At 40.8% G+C, this 18,991-nt stretch overlaps 1 protein-coding gene across 9 annotated transcripts in view; it reads left to right on the top strand.

Moving 5' to 3' along the window:
- PCNX1 (pecanex 1) overlaps positions 1–18,991 on the top strand; it is a 162,359-nt gene that overhangs the window by 98,469 nt on the left and 44,899 nt on the right. For all 9 annotated transcript variants that reach the window (XR_012903471.1, XM_075927290.1, XM_075927293.1 and 6 more), the window contains 6 exons: positions 5,235–5,385; positions 9,139–9,280; positions 12,025–12,202; positions 13,167–13,275; positions 14,465–14,594; positions 16,500–16,558. Coding sequence is in view for 8 of the 9 variants with exons in the window: in XM_075927290.1 (XP_075783405.1) it covers positions 5,235–5,385; positions 9,139–9,280; positions 12,025–12,202; positions 13,167–13,275; positions 14,465–14,594; positions 16,500–16,558 (769 nt within the window). In the remaining variant the exon portion in view is untranslated. The remainder of the gene's footprint in view (positions 1–5,234; positions 5,386–9,138; positions 9,281–12,024; positions 12,203–13,166; positions 13,276–14,464; positions 14,595–16,499; positions 16,559–18,991) is intronic.

Genomic DNA, 18,991 nt, shown 5'->3' with positions numbered 1-18,991 from the left:
GAATACCCTTAAATATTTTCAACTTTGTATGTGACTTGAGACCAGCTCTTACAACAGGATTTGTGTGGGTGATGGAGTCTGTCTGAGTAGATCCGGTGGTAGAATTTGCCATTTACACATCAAGGTGGCTACCTAAGTAGCTGAAGAAATTGAACTTGAACTCTGAGCCAAAAAAAATCAAATTACTAGAGGAAGTATGATGGGACAAGTTGTAACAGATGTCATTAGCTGGATTTTGGCTACCTGGAAGACCTAGCATGTCTTATTTGTTCAGCAGCACTGTTCCAAATAATTCAAAGAAAGTAACTGTGATAAATACTGGAAGGATTCTAATGCTCTGCTACACTCTCAAATTAAAAAAATGGAGAGGCTCTTTTTAAGCACTCGTGTTGGTTTATTTTTAAATCTTAAACATTTTTCAGATAGAGTATCCTTCTAGCTGAGCAGAGATGACCACATGCACATTAATTTTGGCTAAGCCAGACATCTCTTCCATTGATAGAGATTCTCTAAGTTGTAGTCAGAAAGAGAGGAGGGGAGAGGACAAACCATGGGCCAGAGCAGACAAATAACTGCATATAAAGGAATCCAATGCATCAGGGAAGGACAGACAAATAAGCAGTGGCAAATTTTTAAAATGCTTCTACACAAATGCTAGGAGTCTGACTCATAAGGTGGGTGAACTAGAGTACCTTGCATTAAAGGAGGAGATTGACATAATAGGCATTATTGAAACCTGGTGGAATGAGGAAAATCTGTGGGGAACAATCATACCGGGATATAAAATATATCGGAAGGATATAGCAGGCCAGGTGAGTGGCGGAGTGGCACTGTATGTGAAAGAGAATGTAGAATCAAATGAAATAAAAATATTAAATGAATCAACATGTTCAATAGAATCGCTATGGATAGTAATTCCATGTTCCAATAATAAGAAATTAGCAGTGGGGATATTTTATCGATCACCTGACCTGGACAGCAATACTGACATTGAAATGCTGAGAGAGATTAAAGAGGCTACCAAAATAAAGAACTCTCTAATAATGGGGGATTTTAATTATCCCCATATTGACTGGATACATGTCACCTCAGGAAGAGAAGCAGAGATAAAATTTCTCAATGGCTTAAATGACTGCTTCTTGGAGCACTGGTACAGGAACCCACAAGGGGAGAGGCAATTCTCAATTTAGTCCTGAGTGGAGTGCAGGATCAGGTCCAGGAGACATCCGTTACAGGACCGCTTGGGAATAGTGACCATAATATAATAACATTTAACATTCCTGTGGTGGGAAGAACACCTCAACAGTCCAGCACTCTGACATTTAATTTCAAAAAGGGGAATTACACAGAAATGAGGAGGTTAGTTAAACAGAAATTAAAAGGCACAGTGACTAGAACCAAATCCCTGCAAGTTGCATGGAAACTTTTTAAAGACACCATAATAGAGGCCCAACTGAAATGTATACCCCAAATTAAAAAACATAGCAAGAGACCTAGCAAAGAGTCACCATGGCTTAACCACCTTGTAAAAGAAGCAGTGAGGGACAAAAAGGCATCTTTTAAGAAGTGGAATTCCAATCCTAGTGAGATAAATAGGAACATAAACACTTGTCAAATCAAGTGTGAAATTTGTAATAAGAAAAGCCAAAAAAGCTTTTGAGGAACAGCTAACCAAAAACGCAAAAAGAAATAGCAAAATGTTTAAGTACATTAGAAGCAGGAAGCCTGCTAAAAAACCTATGGGTCCCCTAGACGATCGAGATATAAAAGAAGCAATCAAGGACAATAAAGCCATTGCGGAGAAACTAAATGATTTCTTTGCTTCAGTCTTCACGGCTGAGGACGTTAGGGAGATTCCCAAATCTGCACCGCCCTTTGTGGGTGATGAATCTGAGGAACTGTCCCGGATTGAAGTGTCATTAGAGGAGGTTTTGGAACAAATAGAAAACTTAATGTTAACAAATCTCCGGGACCGGATGGCATTCATCCAAGGGTTCTAAAAGAACTCAAATGGGAAATTGCTGAACTATTATCTGTGGTTTGTAACCTATCCTTTAAATCGGCTTCCGAACCTAATGACCGGAAGGTAGCCAACATGACACCAATATTTAAAAAGGGCGCTAGAGGCGATCCTGGCAATTACAGAACGGTAAGTCTAACTTCTGTAAAGGGAAGTCCTGTCTTACTAATCTATTAGAGTTCTTTGAAGGGGTTAACAAACATGCAGACGAGGGGATCCAGTAGATATAGTATACTTAGATTTTCAGAGAGCTTTTGACAAGGTCCTTCACCAAAGGCTCTTGTGTAAATTTCATTGCCGTGGGATAAGAGGGAAGGTCCTTTCATGGATTGAGAACTGGTTAAAAGACAGGAAACAAAGGGTAGGAACAAGTGGTAAATTTTCAGAATGGAGAAGGGTAACTATCCTGGGACCAATCCTTTTCAACTTATTCATAATGATCTGAAGAAAGGGGTAAGCAGTGAGGTGGTAAAGTTTGTGGATGATACCAAAATGTTTAGGATAGTCAAGACAGAAGCAGACTGTGAGGGACTCCAAAAAGATCTCACCAAACTGAGTGATTGGGCAACAAAATGGCAAATGACATTTAATGTGAATAAGTGTAAAATAACCCCAACTATACGTACAGTATGATGGGGGCTAATTTGGCTACGACAAATCAGGAAAGAGATCTTGGAGTTAACGTGGATAGTTCTCTGAAAACTTCCACACAGTGGGCAGCGGCGGTCAAAAAGGCAAATAGGATGCTAGGAATTATTAAGAAAGGGATAGAAAATAAGACACAGAGTATCTTACTGCCCCTGTATAAAACTATGGTATGCCCACATCTTGAATACTGTGTACAGATGTGGTCTCCTCACCTTGTCCTTGGAAAGGGTTAAGAAAAGGGCGACTAAATGATTAGGGGTTTGGAACGGGTCCCATATGAGGAGAGGTTAAAGCGACTGGGACTTTTCAGTTTAGAAAAGAGGAGAATGAGGGGGGATATGATAGAGGTATATAAAATCATGAGTGGTGTGGAGAGGGCGAATAAAGAAAAGTTATTTATTAGTTCCCGTAATAGAAGAACTAGAGGACACCAAATGAAGTTAATGGGTAGCAGGTTTAAAACTAATAAAATAAAGTTGTTCTTCACACAGCGTGTAGTCAACCTGTGGAACTCCTTGCCAGAGGAGGCTGTGAAGGCTAGGACTATAACAGAGTTTAAAGAGAAGCTAGATAATTTCATGGAGGTTAGGTCCATACAAGGCTATTAGCCAGGGGATAGAAATGGTGTCCCTGGCCTTTGTTTGTCAGAGGCTGGAGAAGGATGGCAGGAGACAAATCGCTTGATCATTGTCTTTGGTCTACCCTCTCTGGGGCACCTGGTGCAGGCCACTGTCAGCAGACTGGTTACTGGGCTAGATGGACCTTTGGTCTGACCCAGTATGGCCGTTCTTATTTTCTAGAAAGCCCAAACTCTACCCATCAATGTGGCTTTCATCCCCAGCTAAGGAAGTTGGTTACGTGGTGGTGAATTAGTTAAATACAGGTTGAACCGCTCTAATCTGGCACCCTCGGGCACTGACTGGTGTCAAACCATGGAAGTTCAATATTGTATTGAGTGGGTCTCTTTATTTTATTTTACCAAGGTGAATAAATGGAACAGCACTTGCAGTGGTGCTTAATATGTGACTATACTGATACATCCTATATAAGCCTATGCCGAGCCAAGGTTTAAGCCTTCTTCATAACAAACACACACCGGGTTACACAATTTTACTGTATTGGCACAAGGAAATAAGTAACTAAAGCATAAAAAACATGTTTATGTTTAAGCAACATTACCAACACTTCCACTGCTTGTTGGTGTTTTAGAAGACTTTTATGGGTAATTTAGAGCTAAATAACAGCACAGAACACTGAGATCCAGGACTAGTGGCTGTAAACCAACTTTATGGGACTGCAGGACACTTGGCCACACCCATGATAAGTGGACATCCAACTAAAATCATGCCAGACCACAGGTGTTGCCAGACCAGAGAGTACCAGACTAAAGAGGTTCAATCTGTCATTTATTATGCTCAAGTTTATTTTAAATGGGCAAAGAGATTAGAAATTTAAAAATGAACTTCTAAACAGAGACCCATATGAAAAGTTTTAACTTTGTGAATTTGTGGCCAGTTTAACTTTGGCAGTAGTTACTGTTGTAATGGAAAAGGCATATCCATGTCTCTAAAGATACTGAAGCAAAATGCAGGACAATGTAGCACTTTAAAGACTAACAAGACGGTTTATTAGATGATGAGCTTTCGTGGGCCAGACCCACTTCCTCAGATCAAATAGTGGAAGAAAATAGTCACAACCATATATACCAAAGGATACAATTAAAAAAAAGAACACATATGAAAAGGACAAATCACATTTCAGAACAATCCTGTTCTGAAATGTGATTTGTCCTTTTCATATGTGTTCATTTTTTTTAATTGTATCCTTTGGGTATATATGGTTGTGACTATTTTCTTCCACTATTTGATCTGAGGAAGTGGGTCTGGCCCACGAAAGCTCATCATCTAATAAACCGTCTTGTTAGTCTTTAAAGTGCTACATTGTCCTGCATTTTACTTCAGCTACCCCAGACTAACACGGCTACATTTCTATCTCTAAAGATACTGTGAGTGCAGCTGTAAAATTTTAAAGCAGCAATGAACACACCTACATAGAGGTGATATTATATCGCTGTATGTAAAAGGTGCACTGTAGTGAGAGGATGATATTTAACTGTTCCTCAAGAAATATCTTTAAAATATAATCAGAATGCACTTGCACCTCCTTTCTATTTAGTAGAAAGACTCTTTCCAGGATAGAATGAACTGTCTATGATAGAAGATCTTGCAGTACCATAAAAGAGTAGGATAATCTGTCTTTTATGGTACTGCAAGATCTTCTATCATAGACAGATTATCCTACTCTTTTATGGTACTGCAAGATCTTCTATCATAGAGTAGGATAATCTGTCTAGTTTAGAAGTGTTATCCTCTGAGCCATCCCTTACTATTTTACATTCTTAAAGTTGACATAATACTTTCTTGCGTTAAAGGGGGAAACGCTGTTCAGACTGGCTTTTACGGGCTGATTTATAAAGATTATAGAAAGCATCAAGCTTGTTAGCACATTTGTTTCATGTTTATAAGACTAATATCTTTTTTTTTGTTCAACTCTGCTTTTTCTTTAGCCTGTCCTTAGCTACATTTTGTATGCTTTGGTGGGGTCTGTAGGATTTTTAACCCATTATGTGTTGCCTCAACTCCGAAAGCAGCTTCCTTGGCACTGTTTCTCTCACTCACTGCTGAAAACCAAGGAATATTATCAGTTTGAAGTCCGAAGTAAGTAACAGTAACTTTTTTTAATTTGCACTAATGGTTGAGCAGTTTATATTAACCATTACTTTAACTTTTTGCTTTATAACTTGCCACTGCTTAAATGTTTAAGGGCTTCTCGTTGACCATGTTTATTGTCTCCTAGCTCAGCATGCCTTGCTTGACCATATGGCATGTTGGGTATCTTTAATAAGTAATTATGATGGCTTCACATTAGCAATGCTGCTGTTATGATGAAGGCAATTTCATTGAACTCTTGTTTTCAGGATTTTACAAGTGTTGAAAACTTACTCTCTGTGCTGAAATTTTCTCTTGTAACATTTTGGCAAACGTGCCTTTCCACTGAATTTTTTCAGCATTTGGAGGATCTGAATTGTTTTTATTTTAGATATTTCAGACCCACTTGTCTACTTTCAGCTTGCTATATTGGTCTATACTAAAGACTAATGCTTTTGGCATGTTTGTAGAAATGTAGTTTGAAAATAACCGCCAAATGTCTGAAAATGTACTGTAGTATATTTTATGTGTTTCATAGAGTGAAACTGCATATATACACACTTGCTTAAACATACATTTATCTTTACTTTAAATCTAAAGAAATGCACCTCCATCTTATTTCTTTCATTAATGAAACTTTTTATGACACTTGTTTTCTATAGAGTTTGTCAAAAGGGAACAATTTATATATATAAAAGTTACAAAAAGTCTTAAAATGATTTAAATTACATATAATAATATAATTCATGTGAGGCTCTCAAGCCTTTATAAAGGTAAAAAATGATTACACTCATTTGTAAGTGTGAAAACAAACTAAGGCCCCAATCTCCAAAGGCCACCTATGTGGTTATAACTTGCATGGGGCCTTGGCTTTAGTAAAGCCTTACTTCTACATGCTGTGGAGTGTGTATGCATAAGCATTTGTCCATGTTGATCAGTGCCTAAATATTTGCTACAAAAATATGTTACAAGTCAGTGGAAAAATCTGTATAGAACCTCAGCTTTCTAACCCATTTCCCATTCTAATTGCTGGATTGGGCTAATGAAAATACATCAGAGAACTGTCCAGTTCTGCATTCAGAACGTGAATTCACAGGCACCCATTATAGATAAAAACAAGTTTTATTGAAGTTTTATAAGTTAACACATAACAAGAACTCAGTGTTAACCTTAACTAAATCTATCATTGCATACAAGAAACTACAAATTGTACTGTCTGCTATTGGAATCATTTAACAGCAAATAAGAACTACAAAGTCAGTAACTTTCTAGTAGCCCTGTAAATGGAAATTAGTAGATAGTTCAGTAGTAACAAAGAGAAAATAAATTTGTAGCAAAGAAGCATCTTTACCTAGTTCTAGAGGTGCTGTCATATTTGTATCTAAAAAACTTCATCTCATACCAGAATGTATGTATGGTCTTCTCATATTAAGCTGTAGTTTTAGTCAGATACATTGCTATTTCAAAACCAGTCCCTATAGCCGCAGTTTTAAATTCCATTATTGTGATAACACATTGAAATAAATAGTTATTCTGCTAATTTGATACCTGATTTTTTGTGAAGAAAAATATAAATGTGAAAAATCTATCTAAATGCAGTGTTATGGCTGAGAATTGACATGTATAGACTGAAAAACACTTTTGTTTGACAGCAGGAATTGTAACTAGGCTGCAGTGCTTATGTTTGCAATATTGTGTGCTAATATTCATATTGTTTTCTACATGTATATGCACAATTCAAGCTATAAAATAAAAAGACTATTAAGGGGCATGACTCTCCTTAACCTCTGATGATAGTACAAGAAGCAATGGGTTTAAATTGCAGCAAGGGAGGTTTAGGTTGGACATTAGGAAAAACTTTCTAACTTGTCAGGGTGGCTAAGCACTGAAATAAATTGCCCAAGGAGGTTTTGAAATCTCCATCATAGGAGATTTTTAAGAGCAGGTTAGATACACATCCATCAGGAATGATGTATGGTGCTTGGCCCTGCCATGAGTACAGGGGACTAGACTCGATGACCTCAAGTTTCTTTCTATATGATTCTATATATGTTAGTATGAAATTTTACAGATCATAGGGTACCCTGGCCTGGCCCCTGCACAACAGAGAAGAATTCACCTGAGATAGGGTAGGCAGTGGTCTTCTCTTCCTGATAAGGATGTTAAAGGCTAGCTGGTTAACCGGTGGGGCTGGAGCAGCTCCCCGACTGCCATGGGCATGTGTCTGCTACAGCCCTGCGGGGGGCTCACCACAGTCACTTGGAGCAGCCCTACCTTCAGTGGGCCTGGGTTTGCCATGAATATGGCCAGGCTCTGGCAGCCCCTGCCTGTGATAGGGGGGGTCACTCCAGCCTGGCCTCAGCGAGTGGGGGGGATTGCTTTAGCCAAGCAGCTGCTACGGAGTGCATGGGTAGGCAGGGCGTCTGCCTGAGAAACCTGCTGGGCTGCTGGACAGAAGTCCCCCAGCTAAGTCTCCTAGCCAGAGCTTGCCTCTAGCACTCCACTACCTCCCTTCCTCAGCCCCTATTCCTGCACCCATAACCTCCCTGACTCTGCACCACAATCCTCTGCCCAAAGTCACAACCCAAACTCCTGCACCCCAGTTCCCTCTCCTGGTTACCTAAACTCCCTCCGAGACCCCACACCTGCTCCTGCACTTCAATCCCTTACTGCAAGCTCTCTTCTGCACCCAACCTCCATCCCAGACCCCACCCCACACCACCTCAGTTAATATGGAAGAGTGTGGTTCTTGACCACTTTGCAAATTCTTGGTGTGCCCCCCACCCTACACATAAAAAATTATTGTCCAGCCCTGTAGTAAGGGGTTTTTGCAAAAGATCAGAAGAGGTTATTAGGTGTTATTTTATGACAGGATAATTAAATTCTTCTACACTGTAAAGGTATGTCTACACTTGCACCCTCTTTCGAGAGAGGGATGCAAATGCAGACATTTGAAATTGCAAATGAAGCTGGGATTTAAATATTCTGCACTTCATTTGCATATTCACGTTTTAGCGCTATTTCGAAATAGTGCTATTTTGAAAGAACAGGCGCCGTTAAGACGTTATTTTGAGATAAAACTCTTCTCTCGAAATAACCCTTATTCCTCATACAATGGGGTTTATCAGTTATTTCAAGAGAAGGGTTTTCTCTCGAAATAACCGTGTCTTAAAAGCGCCTGTTATTTCGAAATAGCACTATTTCAAAATAGCGCCATAACGTGAATATGCGAATGAAGCGCGGGATATTTAAATCCAGGCTTCATTTGCAATTTCGAATGTCTTCATTTGCATTCTTCTCTTGAAAGAGGGTGCAAATGGAGACATACCCACAGGATGTATGTCTGAGGCATTTTAACTCTATAGCTATGGTAACCACTTCCCCCCCTTCAATAAAGTAATCATGTTTGCTGATATGCAAAAACTCTATACATTTGCCAGAATCCAAACTATAGGAAACTTTGTACAGATACAATAGTGCAAACTTCCCTCCAGTAATATTCAGATGTGACTTGGAAAGATTGTTTTTGTGTTTGGAAAGGTAGTTCAATTTGAGAATCCTTATTAGTCTTTGGCTTCTCTGCTGAAACTGGTAAGGAAACAGCAGTTATTCACATATTGCCTGAGTACCAATACTTCTGTTCTTAGATGACCTACACTGATTTGGAACTGATCTAGTGCTGAAATGAACAGCATCATATCCTAATGTGAACTATTTAGATCCCTGGTATTATCTGTACTCTTTGTTTTGCTGTCCTGTTAGATGCTGCCCATGTAATGTGGTTTGAGAAACTTCATGTATGGCTCCTCTTTGTGGAGAAGAATGTTATCTACCCACTGATCATCCTCAATGAGCTCAGCAGCAGTGCCAAGAACATTGCTAGTCCAAAGAAACTGGACGCAGAGTAAGTAGAAAAGATATAGCCAGTATCTTGACTATACCCAATATGGCAGAAGAAAATGGAAAAGGGCATCATAATGGACATCCGTGGTGGAAGTTTAGTAAATATGAGTTGCAATTAAAACAAGGTACAAACTACTATTTTTGGTACCTTGCAAATTTAAATGGCTGAATCACCATCTGACTTAGACTGAATGAAATATTTCAGATTTGTTACAAAAATCCCCTTGGGTCATATCAAATACTATGCAAATTTCAAGCCACAGAATTTTCTGGTAATCTATCAAATTGCAGCCATCCGAGAAAATAGTTTTGTTACCATCCAGCCTAACCCTGCCAATGCAGAATTATTCCCTAAAATACTCTTTGGTGTGTTGTCCATTTAAAAGCTTAAAAAAATAAGTAAGTTACTGAGCTAAATGCACCTCTCACCCCCTCCTTTAGTTGTCATCTTGTGCTGGGTAGAACTACACAGTTCATCTGCTGTCAGACTGATCTTTGACTGCACTGCCTTGACACTGATTATTACAACAGGTCTGACTGCAGCTCTGGTCCCTCAGAGAGAAATAATAGAGTAACCAAATGGTCATCTTAAAGCAAGATGACATTTATTCAGAACAGCATTTTAGAGAAAAAGTCTTAAAACAGCTAAACTGATTGCATGCATATGCAATCTTTCCATAAGACTTAGTGTCCTATCGATCTGGGATGACTTCTCTGCAGAATCTCTCCATATCAGCCAGTAGCCTCCTTGGTTTCGTAAGCATCAAATAACACTTGAAATGTGAGAATACAGGATTGGGCAAAATAATGGCCTGCGAGCTGGATGCAGTCCGCCAAGCCACTGGATCCGGCCTGGGGATGCAGCAGGAGCACCAGGGAGGCTTCCTGCTTCCCCTGAACACCACTCAGAAAAGCGGCAGCAAGGCCGTTTCTCTTTCAAATCTGATCCCAGAGGGGAGGGGAAGAAGGCTTCATGTGCTGCCCCCACCTTCAACACATTCCCATTGGCTGGTTTCCAGCCAAAAACTGGACAGTGGGAGCTGCCTGTTTCAATAACAGGCAGCACATGAAACATCATGCCTCCCTCACCTCCCACTCAATTATTCATGCAAGCACATGGCCCTGCAGCCTGTGCAGGCATGGGGCTGGCTGGCTGAGAAATGTTTTAAGCTCTGCAAGCATTGAGCTGTACAGGCAGGTAGGCTGGTTGGGCTGCTGGCTGGTAAGTCTCCTAGCCACAGCCTGCCTCTGGCACCCAGCTCCTTCCGTCCCCAATCCTTTGCCCCCACACTCAACATACCTAAATCCTCTGCACTCATACTCCCTTCAAGATCTGGCACCCCAATCCTCTGCTCCAGATCACGATCCCCTCATACTCTAGGTCACAACCCAAACTCCTGCACTCCAGTCCCCTACCCTAGGTCACAACTGCCTCGTTCAGCCAAACTCCTTCCCAAACCCAATTCTCCCTCCTGCACCCCAGACCCTTACCTCAGGTGCTCTTCTGCATCCAACCTACATCTCAGACCCCGCATCTCCTCCATTAATATCATGTAAGAGAGTGGCCCTTGATCTCTTTCCAAAATCTTGGAGTAGTCCCGTCTCCCCCTCTTCCTCTTCCCCCCCCGGTCAAAAATTGCCTACCCTGATCTATTAACTACCAGATCTCTCAGAAAATGCTTTGCAACTCAGGGAAGACTACATCTTTGAAACTGACAGCTTTTCTCATTGTCTTTCCTTGGATGTTCTTGTCTAGTAAACCGTTGTCATCTTTATACACAAACCTCATTGAATTTGAGCACTATAGGTGTATAATTTTCCATCACCCCCATATGGATTAGTTCAGTATCATCATACAGCCCGTTCTAATAACTAATGTGCAATAAAGTTCCCTTCCTTGACCCAGTCACAGTTAGGGATGTGAAATTTCAATTAATTGACTAATCGAACAGTTGGTGCAATTTGCATTGACTATTTGATTAGTCAATAAGGTGTTTCTGCCTTTGAAGTGTTGAAACAGCCCCAGGGCTATTGTTACACTTCAAAGGTGAAAGCGCTGCTGAGAGTATGGGGCCACTAGCTCCATGCTCCCCACAGCATTTCAAAATGGCAGAGCCGCATGGAGCCTGGGGTCAGCTGGGGACTCCCCCACTGACCCCGGGCTCTGTGCGGCGCTGCCACTTTGAAACGTTGCAGGGCTTCTTGTGGCGTTTCAAAGTGGCAGCGCCGCGGGGAGTCCAGGATCAACTGGGGATTCCCCAGCTGGCCCTGGGCTGCACGCGGTTTTTCTCTGGACTCCACATGGCTTTGAAGCACCCTCTTCTTTTCCCCCATCCCCTTGCTGCCTCTTTCTGATAGTCAACGCAGTAGTCGACTAGTTGTTGCCTCACCTTTGCTGTCTATCCGATATGCATTTGCTTAGTCCACTCCTCAACTAGTTGTTCACATCCCTAGTCAGTGTTCATAAAGTTATTGCCTCAGTATTTGTGACATTATACATATTAGCTCCATTTCTCTCAAATGTTTTTTTTGCTGTATTTTTAGGGAGACTATCCCACAATTTGTGCTGATATTGTTTTTGTAGCATATTGATTTAATTAGGAATAATGAAGGAAATACTATAGTTGTAATGTAAAAAAAACCTTATCATGACTGTTAAGTATTGAGTGTGACGAAATTGGAATTGCTTAACTGGAAAGCAGCAAACTGCAGATGAATAACTTTTTTTCTGTACTCCTTTTGTAGGATTGGAGCTTTAATGATCACCATAGCTGGTTTGAAGTTATTGCGTTCCTCTTTCAGCAACCCAACCTGCCAGTATGTCACTGTTATTTTCACAGTGCTCTTCTTTACATTTGACTACAAAAGTTTTTCTGAAACCATGCTGCTGGACCTCTTCTTCATGTCCATACTCTTCAGCAAGGTAACTTTACACAAAATTACATATTACTGAAACTTGGGTATTTCAGATCACCACGTTTGAAAATCTTGGGAATGGAAATACTACTGGTGGCTATGTAATCTCCCAGGCTATCAGTATTATGAATAAATGACCACATACTACTAGAGAGCTGGGAATATTTGCTTCCTAGTACAGTTTGAATCTCTCTAGTCTGGCACCTTCGGGACCGGACCGGTTCCGAACCAGAGAATTTTCTGGACCAGGGAAGGTCAGTATAGTCTAGCAGCATTACCAGCACTTCCACTGCTTACTGGGCTGTTAGAGGACATTTAGGGGTAAATTAGAGCGAAATAATACCACAGAGCACTGAGAGTTTGGTCTGGTAAACAAAGTTTATGGGACTGTGGGAAACTTGGCCACATCCTTGAAAAGTGGACATCCAGCTAATTAAAATCATTCTGGACAATGGAGGTTTCTAGACCAGAGTATTCAGGAATAGAGAGGTTCAACCTGTAGTATTTATGTGATCCAGCACTTCTTTGGAGCAAAGAAGCTGTGACTTGTGTGATTTAGTTTTTAGTTTCCTGACACAACGTATGGCTGGAAGAACTTTGGCAGACCAGTTCTAGTACACACAAGACCAGTAAGGTTTCCGAAGTGCTGATAATGTTCCAATGAGATCAGAGAGGGAAACTCTGTTTTTGCCCAATATTTGTTTGTTTTTATTAGTAAGACTGTTTACTTTTTCCCCAGACTTATGTTTTACTGTATGTTAACACTTTCATGTTAATCTGTTTTATTGTTGTGATTGTTCAGTATCTATATAACAGATTTTTTAAACAAATTAATACATTTTATTGAGTGTACATTTTAGTGCAAATCAAAATTGTGTATATATTCTTTGAAGTTCATATTGTAAAACACCCTGATTTCACTTACGTCACAAAATGATTTGTATATTTTTCTCTCTTCCCCTTCTTTCTAGCTTTGGGAACTCTTTTATAAATTGAGATTTGTGTACACTTACATTGCTCCTTGGCAGATCACCTGGGGGTCTGCTTTCCATGCCTTTGCCCAGCCCTTTGCTGTGCCACGTATCCTTTGAAGAGTCTAACTTGTTGTTAATTATATCTATTTATAATCTGACTCTTACTGTAGTATTCTTAATGAACTAAACTTAGAAAATACCTTATCCTGCCTAATGAATGTGAATAAGAAACTATATGTCATTTGCTGTCTGGATATCCTAGTAAAATCAGAACAGTTCCATCGCAGAAAAATTGTAGACCAGATTATTCTGTCAGGAAGATTGTAGGGTGGTGGTTCTGAGGAAGATTTCCCTTTTTTCCCCACGACTATCTTCAGTCTTTAGTTCATGGTTAGAAGTCTTTTATCCACAGAATTGTACATTGTTGACTGTTCTGGGACAGATGTTGATTCTCACTGAATATAGAAGTTCCAGAATAAGAATTGCTATGTGCAATTTAAGTTTGTTTTTCTTGTTTGTCCCCCTCCCCAAAAGTGTAGTGCCTCTTATTGCTTAATAATCTTTTCCTTTATATAAATTCATGAATAGGGCCCTACCAAATTGACAGCTATGAAAAACTTGTCACAAATCAGGAAATCTGTCCCCACCCCGCCTCTGGTCTTTTGTGTGCTTTTACCCTATTCTATACAGAGCTAATAGGGAGACCAGCGTTTCTCAAATTAAGGGTCCTGATGCAAAAGGAAGCTGGGGGAGAGGTTATTGTACAGATGTCATGATATTGTTACCGTGACTTCTGCAGTGCCTTCAGAGCTAGGGAGTGGGAGAGTGACAGCTGCTGATTGAGGTTGCAGCTCTGCAAGAAGCAGCACAGTAGTAAAGGTGGCAACACCGTTCCATGTCATCATTACTTCTGCACCGCTTCTGGGGGCTCTGCCTTTAGGGCAGAGATTCTGTCAAGCAGCTGTAACTCTTGCTGCTGAGCTCTGAAGATAGCACTGCTGTCAGGTTTAAATAGCTGAAATAATGAAATTTACAATTTCTAAAATGCAGTTGACCAAAATGGATTGTGAATTTGGTAGGGCCCTATATGTGAAGGATTTTGGAGATCTTGCTTTGTTCTTACTGGTGCCAACGTTTGTGACTCACATTCCTCATCTGCTAACTGGAGATAATGTTACTACTTTTTTTTTGATAGAGTTGTGAGATCTAATGATTAAAAGTGCTATATGAGAGCCTGGTGATATTACCAAAGAACCAGGTAGTAGTCTTGGTTTCCTTAACCCTGTCACCCACAGATTCTGCAATGTTGTTTGTCCAAGCAGCTGTTTCAGCTTTCTTCTCCACCCCCCTGAATCCCTTTCTGGGAAGTGCAATATTCATCACTTCATATGTCAGACCTGTCAAATTCTGGGAAAGAGACTACAAGTGGGTGAAGTTAAGCCATTAAGAACCCATCTCAGCTGTGTTGAGTAGAGAGAGCTTTGACAGAATGTGGTCTTTTTGTTTTGTTTTATTCCTAGGTGCTACAGTTATTTTTTGAGAGAACTTGTTCTTGGCTCTCTTAAAATATGTAATATGTAAACATAATATTTTAAATTCCAAAATGACAGAAATTTTAAGGTAAATTTTAGTCTGAAAAGTGATTTTGTTTATATACAGGGCATTTGGTGGTCCCTTATTTTTACAGGCAGCTCCACTTGACAGTTGCTCATTTTAAACTCCCAAAACCAAAAACTCACGCTGATATCTTAGTCAACATCAGTTCTTAGCATATATGCACCTTTTGTAGGACTGGCGCTTTAAAAAGATCGTAAAAGATTCATCAGGTCAAATAGTACCTGAATTAAATCTCCCCTTATACTGAAACAATGGGATAATGCAGTTGCAACTGAGGTAAGATCTGGCCTGCAGAATCTTTTACTGTTGTTGGTCCATGAGCCAGAAAAAACTCAGCTTGACATTCAGATAGCAGGATGAACTTGTGGCACTAGCATTTAAAGGGAAAATCATTTCACATGCAAAATTAGCAAGTTTCACGTGTAGTTACAGGCAAGAAATCTGAAACCTAGTTGCCATTTGCAGTCACTTATCAGAGCAGAATAATTTAAAGACCTTATTTTTAAAATCTGTTACAAAATTGGGTATTACCTTCAGCAAACGTAATGACAGTTTTGGGGTGAAGAGAACTAGGGATGTCAACCAGTGTTCACCCCAACCCAGTCAGTCAGCTGTGTGCACAGAGCTCTGACTGGGCGGGGCTGATTAATCACTTGTAAAGCCGCACATCTTGGAACACCAATGTCCAGGGCTCGACAAATAATACAATCTACTCGCCTGTGGCGAGTAGATTGCCCGAACCCAGCTCTTCCAGGTTACAATCTGCGCATGCACAGATCGCTGGACAGCGCGGCTGGCGAGCAGGGCTCGCTGCGGTTCGGCGAGCCCTGCTGATGTCAACAATTGGCCTAGGCTTATTGGTTTATCTTATCAACTCCATGCATTTCTCCCCCCCTTGCTGCCTCTGTGTCAGAGGCAGCAAGGGGGGAGGGAAGTGGGAGTCAGTTCCCCACAAGCATTGGATCCATGGAGCCTTGTGCTCCCCCAGCTCCACGATGATAGAGAGGCAGCAGCTAGTGATATAAGCGACTAGTTGATTATCTGATAAACAAAAGCTTATTGGCTAGTTGACCAGTCCCTCGATTAGTTGCTTCCCCTCAGCTCATGCTGGGTCCCTCCTGCTGCGCTTTAGCCTTTTAAATGTATTAAGAGCCAACAGGCTCTTAATACACTTAAAAGGCAGAGACGTAGTGGGGTTAGCTCACGACCAGGAGTGTGCACAGGAAGCCAATTTTTAAACTGCCTCCCCTTGCGGCCCGGCTCCTGCCTGCTACCCTGCACTGCTGCCTCCGGTACAGAGGCATCAGTGAGGGGTAGGACGGGGCTCCCTGGGAGTGGGTCTTGAGCGCACTGGCTGCCAGCCCCACCCATGGGGAACTATCAGGTAGTTGTGTAACCGGTGCAGTTACACAACTATTCAATTAATCGCTATCTGACATTCCTAAGAGAACTAAAATGCAGTAGCTAGAGCATTGTGGGAAGTGCCAGCTGCTTAGCCTTCTGGGCAGAACCTGAGAGGTGCTGACTGGGTCATGCTGGCCACGTTTGGGTCCAGCGCCACGGCTTAAGGTTTATGCTTTGTATTCATGCCCTGTAGAAGAAGATATTTGCATATAAACTTGGCATGTTCTGTGAGTATCATTGTGGCCCCTGGGGCTTCCAAAGTTGAGTAGCCCTGCCTTAAATATGTTTTGTTCATTTTGTTGTCTTCAGCACAAAGCGTGTGGATCATTCAAACACAAGACTCGCTTCACAGCTTGATAGAAATCCAGGTAATACTCCTACCCTTTGGTTGAAATGATACAGAATGGAGATGTTAGTCTATCACTTGCAAATATTACTAACATGAAAGGGCCACACATCAACTTCTTTTATGTCTTGTAAGTCCTTATGACAGAAATAAACATTCTGTTTGCATTCCAAGGTGAGGTTCACTTGATATAATGAATGTTGAAATGGCTGCAGTTGTGTATAAAATAGCCCATTTTATAATTGTTTTTTTTTTTAAAGTGTTTGACTTGTGTCTACATACACAGCAATCCTGAAGAACTCTGTAATCTGATTTATGTGGGGGGAAATACCTATCTCATCTATAAGTTGAGTTAATTTTCAGGCGCATTGCGTTAGCTAGCGAAGGACATAAACTCGGTGTACTTTGACACTGAAGTTCTTACCTTAACTGTGAATAGCTGTAACTATAGACAGTGTTTATAGTCTAACCATTAGAATTTTTTATCATGTCTGAACCAATTAGGGAACAGTTTAAATTACCTAAGAAGAAGCATAACAGTTACAGTTTACTCTGGGTGCAAAACAAACTGAATGATCCAATGATGGAATGAGGACTTCTTTCTTTTGGGAAATAAATAAATCAGGCTCCACCATTATCTTCCCTACTAAGCCACACAATTGCAAAGGTGGAAACTGTGACAGGTTTGATCACAGAAATCCGATTGGGGTTGTCCCCTTGTGTGCTGATCTAGCCACTTAGCCCGCCTTTCTGCCCTCTGCCTATCTACCCTGTCCTGCTTGGCCAGAAGTGCTGGTCTCCTCCAACTAAGGTATAGAGTTGGGGTTACCGCCCCCCATAGAGCAGCAGACACTGATCTAGATCAGCTCCAGGAGGGCTCAACAATAAGGGCTCAGCAACCAGGAAACCAACCCCCAAACAGGACCAAATCCCCAAATAAATCAATTTTATCCTGTGTAAAAGTTTTACATTGAGTAAGTTCATAAGGTCAGTTCTCTTCATCAGTGAAAGAGAGAGATGCACAGTGGTTGCTTGCTTTCCACACACACATGGTAACAAGTATTTACACTGGGCTTGATAATAAAAATGTTTAAGTGTAAAAAGTAGAATTTAGGTGGTAGCAGGTAAAAACAAAGTAATATCCAAGTAAGTTACTGAAGTAAAATGTAAAATGCAAGCTAATCCTAATCCACTAAGAAAATTGTTTCATGCAAATTTTTACCCTAAACAATTGTTCTAAACATCTTTCACAAGCTAAGCAGTCTCCTAGCTTGGGCCTGAGGCCTGATCCTTCCCCCTATTCAGTTTCAGATGTTTCCAGCAGGCATCATAGGTGGTAAGTCTGGGGGGGGGGGGGGGGGGGAGAGCAGAGTGTATCCTGGTGATTGTCCCTATTGTATGGTTCCTTCCCCATCCCTTTTTGCCCAAGCCAGGAATTCTTTGTGCTCACTTCAAACTTTTCCCACCTCAAGTGAAAAAGTACAAGATCCAAAATGGGTTTCAGCATCAGGTGACCTGACCATGTATCTTTCTAGGACCAACCACAATTTGAGCTTTCAGGAAGAATACAATAATTCATGGGTTGTTGGCTTGATCTCCAAGCCATTAGGTTTCTGGAGCATCAGAAATGGCCTTTATTAGCACATTTAGAATTATAAACAAATTTGGACTTGATTGTCTAACTTTACATACAAGAATGATAGATGCAGAAAAATAGATTATACACATTCAGCAACATGCAGAAAAATAGATTATACACATTCGGCAGAATGTAATTTTAAAATTTATATGTTGCTTGAGCTATATTGTCTTAGTCTTTGAGTTATGCGTATTTATTGTTGTAAAGCATGGGGGGGACATGACGGAACCAATTATTTTAGATCGATGGTCAACTCTTTCTTCTTCATTACAGCTGTATTTTCTGATATCTTCTTTTCCTCCTCTTTTTTCCTTTCTGCCATTCCTTTAAGTTCTGCGTAATATTCCCTTTTCTCCACTCTTCCCCAAATTGCCATATACTCTGCCTTGTTTTTCTTCTTTCCGTGCCGACCTACCTCTTTCCTGTTGCAGTCATTGGTAGGGCTTTTGAGTGCTATGAACAAGGCCAAGTTGAGAACGGAGTATTGCTGAAAGGGAAGTTACATGCCAGGATGGTGGGCTCCTAAAGTAGTACAGGTTGATCCTCTCTAGTTTGGCATCCTCAGGGCCTGACTGGTTCTGTACCAATGAATTTTCTGGACCTCAGAAGGTCAGTGTTGTCTAGCAGCATTACCAACATTTCATTGCTCACTGGGATGAGAGAGAACATTTAGGGTTACATTAGAGCTAAATAATAGCACAGAACACTGAGCTAGGACTGGTGGCTGTAAACAAAGTTTATGGGACCATGGGAAAGTTGGCCACACCCATGAAAAGTGGACATCCAGCTAATTAAAATCATTCTGGACAATGGATG

The sequence above is a fragment of the Pelodiscus sinensis genome, chromosome 4 (genome assembly GCF_049634645.1).
Source record: "Pelodiscus sinensis isolate JC-2024 chromosome 4, ASM4963464v1, whole genome shotgun sequence".
In the NCBI taxonomy this organism is placed as follows: domain Eukaryota; kingdom Metazoa; phylum Chordata; order Testudines; family Trionychidae; genus Pelodiscus; species Pelodiscus sinensis.
This window is presented reverse-complemented; position numbering and strand designations above follow the sequence as displayed.